Consider the following 19,151-nt stretch of genomic DNA (forward strand, 5'->3'; position numbering starts at 1 on the left):
CACTGTTGTAACCCTAACCACAAATGTTTTATTTAATCTTTATTTATCTAGTCAAGTCAGTTAAGAACAAATAGTTATTTAAAATGACGGCCTATCCCGGCCAAACCCGGACGATGCTGGGCCAATTGTGCGCTTCCCAATGGGACTCCCAATCACAGCTGGATGTGATTTAGCCTGGATTCGAACCAGGGACTGTAGTGATGCAGTGCCTTAGACCACTGCGGGACTCGGGAGCCCTTAAAAGGTTTGCGCCCAACGTGGGGCAGGAGTTTGACGGCACAAGCAGGGAGCCCAGCCAACAGAGATTTGAGAAATGTTTTGGTATTCTTCCTCAGATCTGTGCCTTGCAACAAACCTGTCTCGAAGCTCGACGGACAATTTATTTGATTTCATTGCTTTGTTTTTGCTCTGACATGCACTGTCAACTGTGGGACCTTATATAGACAGGTGTGATCCTTTTCCAATCATGTCCAATCATTTGAATTTACTACATGTGGATTCCAGTCAAGTTGTAGAAACATCTCAAGGATGATCAATGGAATCAGGATGCACTTGAGCTCAATTTCGAGTCTGAGAAAATGGTCTGAATAATAAATAAGGTGTTCATTTTTATATATTTGCAAAATTTTCTAAAAACCTGTTTTCACTTTGTCATTATGGGTTATAGTGTGTATATTGATGAGGGGGAAAAAATGCATTTAATCAATTTTCGTATAAGGCTGTAAGGTAACAAAATGTGGAAAATGTCGTCAAGGGGTCTTGTATAATGCCCTGTATATGCTTTAAACTACAGATGTACGTTTCTGAAATGGTTAACACAATGACATAATGGAAAATGCATGTTCAATGGTTCTCTGTATTAGTATTATCCACATTAAAACACCTAGGTAGAGCAGTGATTATCTCGGTATTAGTATTATCTCTGTATTACCCACATTAAAATACCTAGGTAGATCAGAGAGGACAGAGCATGTGGCTTTGTAACACACAGGTGTTTCATCTCCATACTGGGATGATTTTAACAGTGCAACGCCACACAGGCCTCATGCCGCTCAGGTAGGAGAGTACCAGAAATAAATGAATACAATATATCCCTGGCGTCAATACTTTCAACTGGCTCAGCTCACTGTTACAGTATAACTTTAGTACGTCCCCTCGCCCCAACCTCGGGCGCGAACCAGGGACCTTCTGCACACATCAACAACAGTCACCCACGAAGCGTCGTTACCCATCACTCCACAAAAGCCGCGGCTCTTGCAGAGCAAGGGGAACCACTACTTCTAGGTTTCAGAGCAAGTGACGTAACGGACTGAAAGGCTGCTAGCTCGCACCACCGCTAACTAGCTAGCCATTTCACATCCGTTACACTCGCTGTTACAGTACAGCACCACCAAGTTCCATTTATTAAGTAACCATCTGTCTTATGTAACCAGAATAACTTACCTATCATACTATTTTGAGAGTCCCAGATTTATATTTACTATGCTACAGCTAGTCTATGAGACGAGGCTGCACCTTGACCTACATTATAAACACACAGATCAAGAAGTGTGTTTTCCCTTCAGCATCTGCATGTGGCATAAGCTCACCCACCTCACAGCATGAATCTAAAATAGTTAACTTTGGCTGTGAGTGATGGGAAAAAATCAGACTCTAAGGCAATTACTTGAATAATTCAAATGATGTTTTATTTGCAAACTTGATAACTAAATTGTCTTTTTTTTTTAAATTGACTTCGCTATGGGGCCATCAATGGGAATTGGGCCGTGCTTCAGCTGAACTGCAGTACGGAAAATGCCCTCTGAGCACAGTGGAAAGCATGCTTATAGACTGGAAGCCTGGCCCCTTGATCCGAGAAGGGTGTAATTGCAGACCGCAATTAGGGGCGTTCTCTGATATCGGGTGTTTCATGATATCAAGTTTACAACAATTGATGCTCCCCATTGGTCCGTGGCCGTTTCGTTTGCGTTGGAACAACACTTGTTGACAGATGTAGCATTGTAGCTAAGCCTAACCCTTTTCCTAACCTTAATCTCAGTCTCCTAACCGCCATGTTAGTTATCCAAACCTGCATGGTAAACAAATCCCTAACCCTCAACCTTTTCCTAAGCTTAACCTCAGACTCCTAACCTGCCAAGCTAATTCACCTAACTGCCACTTTAATTATCCTAACCTGTTATGTATGCTATGTGCCTACTTCAATACAAAATAAACTCCATCAGTTTCATAACACCGGATCTGACCAATTGCATTTATCAATTTTTCTTATATCAGGGAACATCCACATCAAGAAGCTGTACAGTAGTTCTCCTACTTGGAGGCCCGGGAAATAGTTGAAAGAGCGATTGGTGCTGAGGAAGCTATGGCAGTGGATGGCCAGCAACCTGTTGAGATTCATAATGTTGTTTACCGGTTGAAGGATACCGATTGTAGGTGAATTGTACGTGCGGCTGAAAGGTTTCTGGGAGTTCAGGAATTAACATTGGAAGCATTGCAGGCAGTGGTGGAAAAAATACCCAATTGTATTATTTGAGTAAAAGTAAAGGTACTTGAGTCCTTTCCTATCAAGGTAAAAGTAAAAGCCACCCAGTAAAATACTACTTGAGTAAAAGTCAAAAAATATTTAGTTAAACATATACATAATTATCAAAAGTAAATGTAATTGCTTAAATATACTTAAGTATCAAAAGTAAAAGTACATATCATTTCAAATTCATTATATTAAGCAAACCAGACAGCACGATTTTATTGTAGTTTAAATGTAAGGGGCACACTCCAACACTCAGGGTGCGTTTCTAAATTCGCTCTGGCTATATACTCCGATTTCAGAGCACTGGTCTGAGGCTGCCAGAGGGAAGAATAATTGATGACAAACGAACGCTCAACACCCCTTGACTACGGCCGGTGTCAGTAAACTTCGGCAAAAAAAGCGTAATGAAATTGTTGCCTGTAGCACAGTTAAAGTCACCAATGCTTTGGATAACATGAACACAGCCTAACCAGCTCTGCTAAGGCAAGTAAAATGGTCAGAGTTCTCTCATTTGTAGTGGAAGTAGCTAGCAAGCTAGCCAATGTTAACCAGTTAGCTTGGATGCTTGGCTGCCGTTGTGAGGTCAGAACGCTTGAATCAACCCTACTCCTCCGCCAGAGCGTCCAGTGTGGCTCTGAACGCTCCGAGAGCGATACGAACTGACAATCTGACAACGCTCTGAATTTACGAACGCCCAAGCGCACTCTGGCACTCCAGATTAAATTTAAGATCACACCCATCATTTACAAACAAAGCATTTGTGTTTAGTGAGTCCGCCAGATCAGATGCAGTAGGGATGCGCGAATTGAACAATTTTCCTGTCCTGCTAATCATTCAAAATCTAACGAGTGCTTTTGGGTGTCAGGGAAAATGTATGGAGTAGAAAGTACATTATTTTCTTTAGGAATGTAGTGGAGTAGAAGTTGTCAAAAATATCAAAAGGAAAGTACAGATACCCCCCAAAACTACTTACGTAGTACTTAAAATATTTGTACTTAAGTACTTTACGTCACTGATTGCAGGGAATACTGACCGAAGATGTTCCTCCCTACGAGGCCCATGAGACTGTGTAGGGATGTGATTTGAAGAGAACTGTAACTGAAGGAGTGGGATGTTTTTATTTTTGTATTTTGTTTTGATGTCGTTGCTTCCGCAATGGACATGTATTTCTTTCTACAGTTTACTAACCGTACAGTAGGTGACGGTAGACACGTTATATTTGTGTAAATGTCAGTATACCAGAGAAGAAGATGACGCTGTTGAACTGTCGTAGTGGGGAACAGGAAGTTCCGGGTGGAAAACGACAGAACTGTGTTGTTATGTCGATAGTGGTTGTGTCCGTTTCAACTGTATTATTGTAGGTATGTAATAGCACGTTTAAAGTTTCTAATGTCAAAAGAATATATGATATGTAACAAATTCGTCAAGGTATTATCACGTTTGGGAAAGGTTTTAATTGTGTGTGTTATTTTGGGGTCAAGTGTGAGTGAAGAACGTGATTAAAAACGATTTTACAAGTCACTTAGGTAGACTGGGTTCGCCTGAGTGTATGTACATAATTTCGTCAACGTAATTTCATAAAGATTCCACTTATTTGAGTTCGTTTTAACACGTTCTTGGTTTTGTGTAACATGTTGTTTATGAGCTGGTAAATAGCCTCGTCCGAACCATCCTGATCTCGCGAGTTTACATACACTGTTTCGTTAGTGTAAGCTCGCGAAATCAGGATGGTTCGGAAGTCAAATGGCGGCTTTAACGGTTTCGGTCGTCTCTAGGAGTTTGCTCGTGGTGAAATGGCGACACGAGTATATGTAGTAGTGGAAGAACAGAGATAATGATACTGGAAGCAGTGGTGCATGTAGTATAGAAACTCTAAAGAGGCCCAAGGTAGTAATAATGTGTCACAGTGGAAAGTTGGGATGGTGTTTGAGGAGACCACAGGGCCTCATTTACACCCTATCTGATTAACCAAGGCCATAAAAAGAGAGGTGAAGTTAAACTGGGCTGCATCTGTGTAAATGAGAACTTGTTCTGAACTAGCCTACCTGATTAAATAAAGGTGAAATAAAACATTTAAAAATGGCAGATTGTTAATATCATGTGCTAGTCAGGTTCAGCAAGGGAAGATTATTCAATTGGAAAATCATAATGGGACGAAGCTGAGAAGCCATGACCCTGGAGCTTATGCTAAATTGAAGGGAGTAATCTCTGAGGTCCCAATATCTATGTCCATGGATGATATTGTTAAAGAACATGTGAAGGAGACAATGGTTGAAGCCTAAAGGTTGATCAGTAGGAAAGAGGGTTAAAGAAGTGAAAGCTTATCAGTGCTGTTGAGGTTTGAGAAGGTTTTGTCTGGAAAAGTACAGAATAGGATTCCTTAGCTTCCATGTCAGAGAATTTGACCCAGCCTCATCAATCAACCAATCAAATGTATTTATAAAGCCCTTCTTACATCAGCGGATGTCACAAAGTGCTTTACAGAAACCCAGCCTAAAACCCCAAACAGCAAAGTGTAGAAGCACAGTGGCTAGGGAAACCTCCCTAAAAAGGCCAGAACCTAGGAAGAAACCTTGAGAGGAACCAGGCTATGAGGGGTGGCCAGACCTCTTCTGGCTGGAGATTATAACAGAAAATGGCCAAGATGTTCAAATGTTCATAGATGACAAGCAGTGTCAAATAATAATAATCACAGTGGTTGTCGAGGGTGCAACAGGTCAGCACCTCAGAAGTAAATGTCAGTTGGCTTTTCATAGCCGATCATTGAGAGTATCTCTACCGCTCCTGCTGTCTCTAGAGAGTTGAAAACAGCACGTCTGGTGAACAGGTCAGGCTTCCATAGTCGCAGGCAGAACAGTTGAAACTGGAGCAGCAACGGAGAATCATCACAGTGTTTTTAAATGCCAAAGAATGGAACATGTAGCTGTTGAGTGAAAATATGTGCCAAGTGGCTGGTCCTGTAGTAAGAGGACCTACTGTCAGACTGATTGAGCTTCCATGGCTGGTCCCGTAGTAAGAGGACCTACTGTCAGACTGATGGAGCTTCCATGGCTGGTCCCGTAGTAAGAGGACCTACTGTCAGACTGATAGAGCTTCCATGGCTGGTCCTGTAGTAAGAGGACCTACTGTCAGACTGATGGTGCTTCCATGGCTGGTCCTGTAGTAAGAGGACCTACTGTCAGACTGATGGAGCTTCCATGGCTGGTCCCGTAGTAAGAGGACCTACTGTCAGAACTGGTCTTTCTACTAGTCCTGACATGGTTTCGAGGGCTGTTCAGAAATCTTGCGCCCATAAATGCGCTGTGACGAAGGATACTTTAATATTGAATAAAATATACTTCATAGCTTTCATTGGTAAGGTTATCAACAACTTGGATTGTGTAAAGCAGAAATACCAGGTTGAAAGTTATCTTGTAAACTGCAGCAGAGTTGTTGGGGGTAACAGATGTTACTGTCGGTATGGTTTTTGATAAGCTGGATAACATGGGGGTGGATTGTTTCAGCATGATATAGACCCCAATGTTTGCAAACACAGAAATTGATCTATTGATAAAGTTTATTGGGGGTGTGGGAGGGTTTTTGGGGAAGGGGAGGGTGTGGTAGAAGTTAATAAGGATTTCTTGGTTTATTTTCTTAGTACAGAATTAGACAGACATGGACCTTAAACATTTGTTTGCGGACCGCCATGATACCATAGGAGGTCTTCATCAACGGACTTCAGTGCAGGTAGTGCCTCATCAGAGAGAGAACATTTCAGTTGCTCTACAGTTTTGAAGCTGAATGTAATGATTATCAGTCCTTTACATGTGTACTAATATTCAGACACATTCAGTTGTTTCTATATTTATCTATATTTCAGGGTTTTCACACGGGGCTTCAAGTAAATAAATATTAGTGCTTGAAAAAGTACTTAAGTCCTTGAATTTGACTTGCCACTGTACGATCCCTGATAATTGTTACTATGGTGTGAACGGGAAATACAATTGGTTTTTGTGAGTGAAATAATACAGTGAAGACAAGGTTATTCAGGAGAATGTTTACGTAGGTCTGCCTACAACATACTGAAATCTTGTACTAAATGGCTTTTGAGTCATTTATGTGAATTTAGGAAATCTACTATAGATTAAGTGCATTTATGTTGTGCAATTTAAAATGTGTACTTTGTGTCTAATGTGAATGAACGTTTTGTCAAGGATTAGCTACGTGATCTACTGAAATTAGATAATTGAACAAGAAAAAATAGAAACTATTTTTACAGAATAAAGTGCCAGAACTGTCAAGAAAATAACTTTTGTGTCCGTTTGTCTTTATTACTACAGGCCGACTCAGATTAAGTCTGAGGCCGGTAACATCAACAGTGAGGACAAACCCAGCCTGCCTCTCTCCTTCCACACTGAGTAGAAACCTACAGTCACTGGGTCCTGATTGTGACAGTGGAGCTCATTTTGCACTGCAGGATTCAGAGATGGCATCAGTGAAGCTGGAAGACTGCAGTCAAACACTGGAGCTGAATGTCAACATTAAAGATGAAGAAGAAGAGGAGGAGAAGATTAGAACAACTGTTAGTCATGGTAAGAGCAGGTTCTCTCTATAAGTTATCTTCATAAATTAGACCTCCATAAGTTATGACCCAGTCTATTGCTAGGTTGAATTCTATAATTCTGACATCACACATCCCCGAAAACCTCAAGACTTCACTGCGAGGCAAAACTTTGTAAAACTTGTACGCCTGCCTTTGCCCACACATTGTCTCAAGAACGTTGAAAATGTTTAATACCCTCAATCACCAAGTTAGGCATACCTCATTTCAAAATAGGCCATGACATCATCACTGTCAATATTGAATTATAATTCTTTGCGTTTTACCAGTGAAATGACCAGTGAAATGACCAAGCTGTGTCTGCATGCCAATCGTTTGATCTCAATCAATTTCATGGGAATATGCATTTAAATCTTCTCGAATTACTGTTTGGTTAGCAAATTAGAGCAGATGGTGTTAAATTATATAGACTTCCTGTATTTTGTTTTAATCAAAGCACATTCTGTCTAATGGCGCGCTGTTGAGTTTGAGACGATTCAGCAAACCATTCTAAAATCTCGTAAGAAATTAGGTGTTGTTTTTGTTTTAACAGTAATGTTATGCTATAATATTTGGTTATGTGGACTACTAATTAATCAGTAGGTGATCAGTAGGTGATCGTCCAAGACATTGATCTACCTTTACTCAACAAACACCATTGTGGCGGCTCATCGCTCTTGCAGCACTACACCCCTGCAGTCTGCTGCACCGAACTAGTGATTGATACTCACCTAGCCTACTCTTTTGTCTCGGGCAACATTTGGTGATGCAGAAACGAGAGAACATGTTTGGCTGATTTTATGGAAATCTGGGAATATTTGGCCAAGGAAACATTTCTGGTTGGTCTCAAGGAATGTCACACAGGGAGACTTTTTAAAACAGGATTGAGTGAAGTAGCAGCTAATGCTCATGGAGAGCCTCACAATTATTATTATTAACCTTTATTTAACTAGGCAAGTCAGTTAAGAACAAATTATTATTTACAATGACGGCCTACACCGGCCAAACCCGGACGACACTTGGCCAATTGTGCGCCGCCCTATGGGACTCCCAATCACGGCCAGTTGTGATACAGCCTGGAATCTAACCAGGGTGTCTGTAGTGACGCCTCTAGCACTGAGATGCAGTGCCTTAGACCGCTGCGCCACTCGGGAGCTCATAAGTTTGATGAAATTCCATTAACTTTCTGTCTAATGGGGCTATTTACTTCCTTTTGTAGCTCTTCACCAGCTTCTTGTATGTTTATTGTACATAAATATAAACACAACATGCAACAATTTCAAAGATTTTTCTGAGTTACAGTTCATATAAGGGACGGCAGGTAGCCTGGTGGTTAGAGCGTTGGGCCAGTAACCGAAATGTTGCTGGATCGAATCCCTGAGCTGACAAGGTAAAAATCTGTCGTTCTGCCCCTGAACAATGCAGTTAACCCACTGTTCCCCGGAAGGCCATCATTGTTAGTAAGAATTGTTCTTAACTGACTTGCCTAGTTAAATAAAGGTTAAATGTAATAAAAAAAAATATATATATTGAAATGAATTAGGCCCTAACCTGTAGGTTTCACATGACTGGGCAGGGGTGCAGCCATGGGTGGGCCTTGGAAGGCATAGGCCCACCCACTTGGCAGCCAGACCCACCTCAGGTCCTGGGCTGACGTTATTACACGTGGTCTACAATTGTGAGGCCGGTTGGACGTACTGCCAAATACTCTAATACGACGTTGGAGGCAGCTCATGGTCGAGGAATTAACCTCTCTAGGATATGTGGGACGCTAGCGTCCCAACTGGCCAACATCTAGTGAAAATGCAGAGCGCCAAATTCAAATAAATTACTATAAAAATTAAACTTTCATGAAATCACACATGCAATACACCAAATTAAAGCTACACTTGTTGTGAATCCAGCCAACGTGTCAGATTTCAAAAAGGCTTTACGGCGAAAGCAAACGATGCTATTATATGAGGATAGCACCCCAGCAAACAAACACAGACCATCATATTTCAGCCCTCCAGGCGCGACACAAAACACAGAAATAAAGATATAATTCATGCCTTACCTTTGATGAGCGTCTTCTGTTGGCACTCCAATATGTCCCATAAACATCACAAATGGTCCTTTTGTTCGATTAATTGCGTCGATATATATCCAAAATGTCCATTTATTTGGCGCGTTTGATCCAGAAAAACACCGGTTCCAACTCGCGCAACATGACTACAAAAGTTACCTGTAAGCTTTGTCCAAACATTTCAAACTATTTTCCTAATACAACTTTAGGTATTTTTTTACGTAAATAATCGATACAATTTAAGACGGGATATACTGTGTTCAATACCGGAGGAAAACAATGTGTAGCGAGCTTTCAGGTTAAGCTCCTCTAACAAAGATTACACTTCCCTCTAGCCTCATTCTGAACAGTGCTACTTCTTCATTTCTCAAAGGAAAAACCTCAACCAATTTCTAAAGACTGTTGACATCCAGTGGAAGCGATAGGAACTGCAAGAAAGTTGCTTAGAAATCTGGATTCCCAATGAAAATCATTAAAAAGAGAGTGACCTCAAAAATGAAAATTCTGAATGGTTTGTCTTTGGAGTTTTGTTTGCCAAATCAGTTCTGTTATACTCACAGACATGATTCAAACAGTTTTAGAAACTTCAGAGTGTTTCCTGTCCAAATCTACTAATGATATGCATATCTTAGCTTCTGGGCCTGAGTAGCAGGCAGTTTAATTTGGGCACGCTTTTCATCCAAAATTCCGAATGCTGCCCCGTATCCTATATAAGTTAACATTCAATTCCCTGGAAACAGCTCTGGTCGACATTCCTGCAGTCAGCATGCCAATTGCACGCTCCCTCAAAACTTGAGATATCTGTGGCGTTGTGTTGTGTCACAAAACTGTACATTTTAAAGTGTCCTGTTATTGTACCCAGCACAAGGTGCGACTGTGTATTGATTATGCCGTTTAATCGGCTTCTTGATATGCCACACCTGTCAGGTGGATGGATTATCTTGGCAAAGGAGAAATGCTCACTGACAGGGATGTAAACATATTTGTGCACACAATTTGAGAGAAATAAGCTTTTTGTGTGTAGGAACATTTCTGAGATTTTGTTTATTTCAGCTCATGAAACATGGGACCAACGCTTTACATATTGCGTTTATATATTTTTTCCAGTGTAGTTATGCATTACTGTTCTCTCCGTGATCGACTGGAATTTAGCCTGAAAAGGATTTGAGAAATATGACAGAGGCCTACGTCTCGTTTTGGCCTGCACAGAATATCAGATCTCAACAACGATTGGAGAAGTGATGAACATAGCCAGTAGACTACCACATCCTGATGATTTATATCTGATACATATATATTTAATATTTTATATATCAAGTTGTAGAAACATCTCAAGGATGATCACTGGAAACAGGATGCACCTGAGCTCAATTCAAATGATAAACTTGGATTAGCTAACACAACATGCCATTGGATCACAGGAGTGATGGTTGCTGATAATGGGCCTCTGTACGCCTATGTAGATATTCCATAAAATATCTGCAGTTTCCAGCTACAATAGTCATTTACAACAATAACAATGTCCACACTGTATTTCAGATCAATTTGATGTTATTTTAATAGACAATCAATGTGATTTTCTTTCAAAACAAGGATATTTCTAAGTGACCCCAAACGTTTGAACGGTAGTGTATATTTAATATTTTATACTTCAAGTTGTAGAAACATCTCAAGGATGATCAATGGAAACAGGATGCATCTGAACTCAATTTTGAGTCTGTCTTGTTTTTCTGTTTTTTTAATTTTTATAAATTTGCAAAAATGTCTAAACCTGTTTTCGCTTTGTCATTATGGGGTATTGTGTGTAGATTGCGGAGGATATTTTATCTAATTTTAGAATAAGGCTGTAACATAACAATGTGGAAAAAGTCAAGGGGTTTGAATACTTTCCGAGGGCACTGTCAGACCCCTTCCCATTTTTCCCATTTTGGTACGTTACAGCCTTATTCTAAAATTGATTACACGTTTTTCCTCGTCAATCTACACACAATACCCCATAATGACAAAGCCAAAACAGGTTTTTAGAAATTCTTGCAAATGTAAAAAAATATATATAATTCTTGCTTATTTAGGTACGTTTTCAGACCCTTTGCTGTGAGATAATCCTTGAGATGTTTCTACAACTTGATTGGAGTCCACCTGTGGTAAAATCAATTGATTCGACATGATTTGGACAGGAACACACCTGTCTATGTAAGGTCCCACAGTTGACAGTGCATGTCAGAGTAAAAAACCAAGTCATGAGGTCAAAGGATTTCTCCGTCGAGCTCCGTGACAGGATTGTGTCGGCACAGATCTGGGGACCGGTACCAAAACATTTCTGCAGCATTAAAGGTCTCCAAGAACACAGAGGCCTCCATAATTCTTCAATGGAAGAGCTGGCCGCCCATCCAAACTGAGCAATCGGGGGAGAAGGGCCTTGGTCAGGGAGGTGGCCAAGAACCCGATGGTCACTCTGACAGAGGTCCAGAGTTCCTTTATGGAGATGAAAGAATCTTCCAGGACAACTATCTCTGCAGCACTCCACTCATCATGCCTTTATTGTAGAGTGCCCAGACGGAAGCCACTCCTCAGTAAAAGGCACATGACAGTCCGCTTGGAGTTTGCCAAAAGGCACCTAAAGGACTCTGACCATGAGAAACAAGATTCTCTGGTCTGATGAAACCAAGATTGAACTCTTTGGCCTGAATGCCAAGCGTCATGTCTGGAGCAAACCTGGCACCATCCCTACGGTGAAGCATGGTGGTGACAGCGTCATGCTGTGGGGATGTTTTTCAGCAGCAGGGACTGGGTGACTAGTCAGGATCAAGGGACAGATGAACGTAGCAAAGTATAGAAAGATCCTTGATGAAAACCTACTTGAAAGAGCTCCGGACCTCAGACTGGGGTGAAGGTTCACCTTCCAAAAGGACAATGACCGTAAGCACACAGCCAAGACAACGTGGGAGTGGCTTCGGTACAAGTCTCTGAATGTCATTGAGTGGCCCAGCCCGAGCCCGGACTTGAACCCGATCAAACATCTCTGGAGAGACCTGAAAATAGCTTTTCAGAGACGCTCCCCATCCAACCTGACAGAGCTTGAGAGGATCCGTGGAGAAGAATGGGAGAAACTTCCCAAATACAAGTGTTTCAAGCTTGTAGCTTCATACCCAACAAGACTCAAAGGTGCTTCAACTAACTATTGTGTAAAGGGTCTGAATACTTACATTAATGTAATATTTCAGTTATTTCTAGAAACCTGTTTTTGTCCTTGTCATTATGGGGTATTGCGATGTCATTATGGGGTATTGCGATGTCATTATGGGGTATTGTGATGCCATATAATATTTAGGGTCACTTAGAAATGTCCTTGTTTTTGAAAGAAAATTACTTTTTTTTCTCCATTAAAATAACATCAAATTGATCATTAATACAGTGTAGACATTGTTAATGTTGTAAATTACTATTGTAGCTGGAAACGAGTGATTTTTTTTATTGGAATATCTACATAGGTGTACAGAGGCCCATTATCAGCAACCATCACTCCTGTGATCCAATGGCATGTTGTGTTAGCTAATCCAAGTTTATCATTTTAAAAGGCTAATTGATCATTAGAAAACCCTTTTGCAATTATGTTTGCACAGCTGAAAACTGTGGTTCTGATTAAAGAAGCAATAAAACTGGCCTTCTTTAGACTAGTTGAGTATCTGGGTCATTTGTCGGTTCGATTACAGGCTCAAAATGGCCAGAAACAAAGACCTTTCTTCTGAAACTCGTCAGTCTATTCTTGTTCTGAGAAATGAAGGCTATTCCATGTGAGAAATTGCCACGAAACTGAAGATCTCGTACAACGCTGTGTACTACTCCCTTCACAGAACATCGCAACCTGGCTTTAACCAGAATAGAAAGTGGAGTGGGAGGCCCCGGTGCACAACTGGGCAAGAGGACAAGTACATTAGTGTCTAGTTTGAGAAACAGACGTCTCACAAGTCCTCAACTGGCAGCTTCATTAAATAGTACACGCAATACAACAGTCTCAACGTCAACCGTGAAGAGGCGACTCCGGGATGCTGGCCTTCTAGACACTATTCTGGTTAGAGACTGTTTTCGCTGTTCTGTGAAGGGAGTAGTACACAGCGTTGTACGAGATCTTCAGCTGTTTCCAGCTACAATAGTCATTTACAACATTAACAATGTCTACACTGTATTTATGATCAATTTGACATTATTTGAATGGACAAAAATATGTGCTTTTCTTTCAAGAACAAGGACATTTGTAAGTGACCCCAATCTTTTGAATTCATTCATTTATTTCACCACTAATGGTAGTGTATTTATTTTATTTTTTATTTTTTAACCTTTATTTAACTTCCTTAGCGTACTGGTTATTGTCCTGAATTTCGGATGACTGACGTGCCCAAAGTAAACTGCCTGTAAAATGCCCAGAAGCTAGGAGAGGCATATACTTGATAGCATTGGATAGAAAACACTCGGAAGTTTCTAAAACTGTTAGAATAATGTCTGTGGGTATAACAGAACTGATATGTCAGGCGAAAACATCGGAGAAAATGTAAATTTTTTGAGGTCACAGGTTATTCAATGCTTGCCAATGGGATATACAATAGATAGGACCCATATTGCAGTTCCTATTGCTTCCACTAGATGTCAACAGTCTTTAGAATGGGTTTCAGGTATTTGTAGTTTTTCCAAGGTGTCCCCCATTTAGAAAAGTAGTCATGTTGCGTGCATCAACGAGAGTGCACTTTTCGTTATTTATCTTCGCTATTAAACACACTATTCTCCATCTAAATATTATTGTTTATTTAGATATTAGAATACCTGAGGATTAATTAGAAACATTGTTTGACTTGTTTGGAGGAACTTTACCTGTAACTTTTTGGATTCGTTTGTGTGCATGTTGAATGAGTGAATTACTGAATCAAACGTGCCATCTAAACTGACATTTTTGGGATATAATGAAGGACTTTATCGAACAAAGTACCATTCATTGTGTAGCTTGGACCCTTGGGATTGCAAACAGAGGAAGATCTTCAAAGGTAAGTGATTTATTTAATTGCTGTCTGTGATTTTGTGATGCCTGTGCTGGTTGAAAAACTATTTTGACGTGGGGCGCTGTCCTCAGATGGCATGGTATGCTTTCTCCGTAAAGCCTTTTTGAAATCTGACAACGCAGTTGGATTAACAAGAAGCTTTTAAATGATGTAAGACACTTGTATTTTCATGAATGTTTAATATTACGATTTTTATAATTTGAATTTCACGCTCTGCAATTTCACCGGATGTTGTCGTAGGTGTCCCACTAGCGTTTGGACATGCGCCCAAACTGGTTAACTAGGCAAGTCAGTTTAAGAACAAATTCTTATTTTCAATGACGGCCTTGGAACAGTGGGTTAACTGCCTTGTTCAGGGGCAGAACGACAGATTTTTACATTGTCAGCTTGGGTATTCGATCTTGCAACCTTTCGGTTGCTCTAACCACTAGGCTACCTGTCACCCGGGATGGCCAGAAGAGGAATGGTCACCGCTCTGAGCCTGGTTCCTCTCTAGGTTTCTTCCTAGGTTCCTGCTTTCTAGCGAGTTTTTTGTGGCCACTGTGCTTCTACATCTGCATTGCTTGCTCTTTGGGGATTTTAGGCTGGGTTTCTGTTCAGCACTTTGTGAAAACTACTGATGTAAAAAGGGCTTCATTAAAAGGGCTATATAAAATACATTTGATTGACATGTATATGGCACCAACTGACTGGTTCTTCTGATGTTTACACAGGATACCATGTTGAGACATTCTCTACATCCAGAGTGCAACAGCAGGAAGATCAGAGAGCTAAGAGGTCTCATCACTGCCCACATTGTGAAGAGATTTTCCCATTTCTATCAAAGCTAAAAATACACCTAAAAATACACACAGGAGAGAAGCCTTACTCCTGCTCTGACTGTGGAACTGGTTTTTCTCAACTTGCCCACTTAAAATCACATGAACGTATACATACAGGGGAGATGCCATACTCCTGCTCTGACTGTGTAAAATATTTCAAAACATCAACTCAACTAAAAGTTCATCAGAGAACACACACAGGAGAGAAGCCTTATTCTTGCCCTGACTGTGGAACTAGGTTCTCTAAACTTTCCACCTTAAAATCACATGAACGTATACACACAGGAGAGAAGCCTTACTTTTGCTCTGACTGTGTAAAATGCTTCAAAACATCAACTCAGCTAAAAGTTCATCAGAGAACACACACAGGAGAGAAGCCTTACTCCTGCTCTGACTGTGGAAAATGCTTCACAACGTCAACTGATCTAAAAGTTCATCAGAGAACACACACAGGAGAGAAGCCTTATTCCTGCCCTTACTGTGGAACTAGGTTCTCTAAACTTTCCAACTTAAAATCACATGAACGTATACACACAGGAGAGAAGCCTTACTTCTGCTCTGAATGTGGAAAATGTTTTAAAACATCAAATGAGCTAAAAGTTCACCAGAGAACACACACAGGAGAGAAGCCTTTCTTCTGCCCTGACTGTGGAACTAGTTTCTCTCAACTTTCCTACTTAAAATCACATGAACGTATACATACAGGGGAGAAGGCATACTCCTGCTCTGACTGTGGAAAATGTTTTAAAACAGCAATTGAGCTAAAACTTCACCAGAGAACACACACAGGAGAGAAGCCTTACTTCTGCTCTGACTGTGGAACTAGTTTCTCTCAACTTTCCCACTTAAAAATACATGAACGTATACACACAGGAGAGAAGCCTTACTTCTGCTCTGACTGTGTAAAATGCTTCAAAACATCAACTCAGCTAAAAGTTCATCAGAGAACACACACAGGAGAGAAGCCTTTCTTCTGCCCTGACTGTGGGACTAGTTTCTCTCGACTTTCCTACTTAAAATCACATGAACGTATACATACAGGAGAGAAGCCTTACGTCTGCTCTGACTGTGGGGCGAGTTTCTATCATCTGGGCAGCTTAAAAACACACCAACGTATACACACAGGAGAGAAGCCTTACTCCTGCTCTGACTGTGGAAAATGTTACAAAACAGCAAATGAGCTAAAAGTTCATCAGAGAACACACACAGGAGAGAGGCCTTACTCCTGCTCTGACTGTGGAAAATGCTTCAAAACAGCAAATGAGCTAAAAGTTCATCAGAGAACACACACAGGAGAGAAGCCTTTCTTCTGCCCTGACTGTGGAACTAGTTTCTCTCAACTCTCCAACTTAAAATCACATGAACGTATACATACAGGGGAGAAGGCATACTCCTGCTCTGACTGTGGAAAATGTTTTAAAACAGCAACTGAGCTAAAACTTCACCAGAGAACACACACAGGAGAGAAGCCTTACTTCTGCTCTGACTGTGGAACTAGTTTCTCTCAACTTTCCCACTTAAAAAGACATGAACGTATACACACAGGAGAGAAGCCTTACTTCTGCTCTGACTGTGTAAAATGCTTCAAAACATCAACTCAGCTAAAAGGTCATAAGAGAACACACACAGGGGAGAAAAAAGGTTAATCAGAGAACGCAGGCATGAGAGAAGCCTGCTTACGTCTGCTCTGACTTTTGGGTGAGTTTCTCTCACCATAGCAACTTAACACACCAATGTATAGACTATAGACGTCTAGCCATAGGCTGCGTGTTTGAATCTCATCAAGGAGGACTTTAGCAATTTAGCTAATTAGCAACTTTGCAACTTCCTACACATTTTTAGCTATGTTAGCATGTTAGCTTAGCATGCAACTACTTAGCATGTTAGCTAACCTTTCCCCTAAACCAAAACTCTACCTTAAACCCCTCACCCCTAACCTAGCTAACGTTAGCAACAACAAATTGGAATTCGTAACATATCATACATATTACAAGTTCGTAACATATTGTATGAATAGCAATGCGTAACATAACATATGAATTGTAATTCTTAACGTCTGATATGTCCTACAAGTCGTATTATACTGAACAACAATCTAAACGCAACAATTTCAAAGATTTACAGTTCGTATAAGGATATCAGTCAATTGAAATAAATGAGGCCCTAATCTATGGATTTCACATGACTGGGCAGGGGCTCAGGCTTGGGTGGGATTTGGGAGGGCATATGCCCACTTGGGAGCCAGGCCCAGCCATTCAGAATGAGTTTTTCCCCACAAAAGGTCTTTATTACAGACATAAATACTACTCAGCCCCCTCCCAGACAATCCTGCAGGTGAAGAGTTCCTGGGCTGCCGTGGTTACATGTGATCTGCAGTTGTGAGGCCTGTTGGATGTACTGCCAAATTCTCTAAAAGGACTTTAGAGGTGTCTTATGTTAGAGATATAAATATTGAGTTCTCTGGCAACAGCTCTGGTGGACATTCCTGGATTCATCATGACAATTGCACATTCTCTAAACTTGAGACAAATGTGACATTGTGTTGTGTGGCCTTTTATTGTCCCCCAGCACAAGGTGCACCTGTGTAATGATAATGCTGTTTTATCAGCATCTTGATATGCCACACCTTTCAGGTGGATGGATTATCTTGACAAAGGCTGAAATGCTCATTAACAGGGATATAAACAAAGTTGTGCACAACATTTGAGAGACATTAGCTTTTTGTGCATATGGAACATTGCTGGATTTTTTTATTTCAGCTCATGAAACCAACACTTTACATGTTTAGTTTATTTACTGTGATTGTCCAAACATACTAAATGGAGTGGCACTGATGTTTTTTGTATAATATAAAACGTTTTGCTCTGAGACCAGGTTGTCCCTCTGCAGTATTCTGTGGGAAGGAGCTAGTATACACTTTTTAATTGTTTTTATTGAACCTTTGTTTAACTAGTTAAGTCAGTTAAGAACAAATTCTTATTAACAATGGTGGCCAAGGAACAGTGGGTTCAGATTTGTACCTTGTCAGCTCGGGGATTCAATCTAGAAACCTTTTGGTTACTGGCCCAACGCTCTAACCACTAGGCTACCTTCCACCCCTAACATGTATCAGATGGAGATGGTGTGATGATCACTTTTCACCATAAGTTTGGGGGGGATTGTTTTACAACTTTATTTAATGATACACAGTTTATGAAATTAATACATGTGTTTATGAATTGTCTTTAAAGCTAGATGAGTTATTTTAGTTACTGATCATGAATGTGTTTGGATAACTGCATTGAAGAAAACGTTATTGATCTGCCAATGAAAAATAAAGTTACATGAACCTCTTCTTCTCTTTAGTATTCAGTTCTTCATATTAGATCTGACAGTATGAATGGTTCTTATGGTTGTATTCAGTTCTTCATATTAGATCTGACAGTATGAATGGTTCTTATGGGCTGAGTGCCTGGAGTGTTTTTGTATGACTACAGTCAGGAGTTCTCTCTGACCCTGTGATGTCACCAGCACATTAAGTACATTCATCTGAAGATAGCCAGGTGAGACAACCACATATCACAGTGAATACATTTCTCCTCAATTAGTCAGTGTCACATTATTATTTGTATTTTGGGGGGGTACTCTTTAAAGATGTAGGGTTTCAGACCTTTTCGGGCAGATGGGCACGGATTCTGCTGTCCTAGCATCAGAGGGAAGCTGGTGCCACCATTGGGGTGCCAGGACAGAGAAGTGCTTTGACTGGGCTGAGAGGGAGCTTGACCTCCTGTAGCAGTGGGACGGCCATGAGACCAGAGGTGGCAGAACTGAGTGCTCGGGTTGGGATACCGGGTTTGAGCATAGCCTGAAGGTAGAGATGGGGCTGTTCCTCTTGCTGCACCGTAAGTAAACACCATTGTCTTGTAGTGGATGTGAGCTTCGGCTGGAAGCCAGTGGAATGTACGGAGGAGCAGGGTGACATGGGGGAACTTGGGAAGGTTAAACACCCAGATGGACTGCAGTGTTCTAGATAAGGTCGCAGTTGCAAATGAGAACTTGTTCTCAACTAGCCTACCTGGTTAAGTAAAGGTGAAATAAATAAAAAATAAGTTCAGTGGCGACCCAT

The 19,151-nt window shown here is 40.8% G+C and overlaps 1 protein-coding gene across 2 annotated transcripts; it reads left to right on the plus strand.

Moving 5' to 3' along the window:
* Positions 1–3,786: 3,786 nt before the first annotated feature.
* On the plus strand, positions 3,787–18,385 carry LOC129849240 (oocyte zinc finger protein XlCOF6-like). 2 transcript variants are annotated; one of them, XM_055916184.1, is made up of 3 exons: positions 3,787–3,891; positions 6,850–7,101; positions 14,939–18,385. In XM_055916184.1, the coding sequence occupies exons 2-3, from the start codon at positions 6,996–6,998 to the stop codon at positions 16,690–16,692; spliced, it is 1,860 nt and encodes a 619-aa protein (XP_055772159.1). In that variant the 5' UTR covers positions 3,787–3,891; positions 6,850–6,995; the 3' UTR covers positions 16,693–18,385. The 2 variants fall into 2 exon arrangements, with proteins under 2 accessions (XP_055772159.1, XP_055772160.1); XM_055916185.1 differs by lacking the exon at positions 3,787–3,891 and adding an exon at positions 3,908–6,256.
* The last annotated feature ends 766 nt before the right edge of the window (positions 18,386–19,151 follow it).

Source organism: Salvelinus fontinalis, unplaced genomic scaffold, assembly GCF_029448725.1.
Source record: "Salvelinus fontinalis isolate EN_2023a unplaced genomic scaffold, ASM2944872v1 scaffold_1405, whole genome shotgun sequence".
Lineage (NCBI taxonomy): Eukaryota > Metazoa > Chordata > Actinopteri > Salmoniformes > Salmonidae > Salvelinus > Salvelinus fontinalis.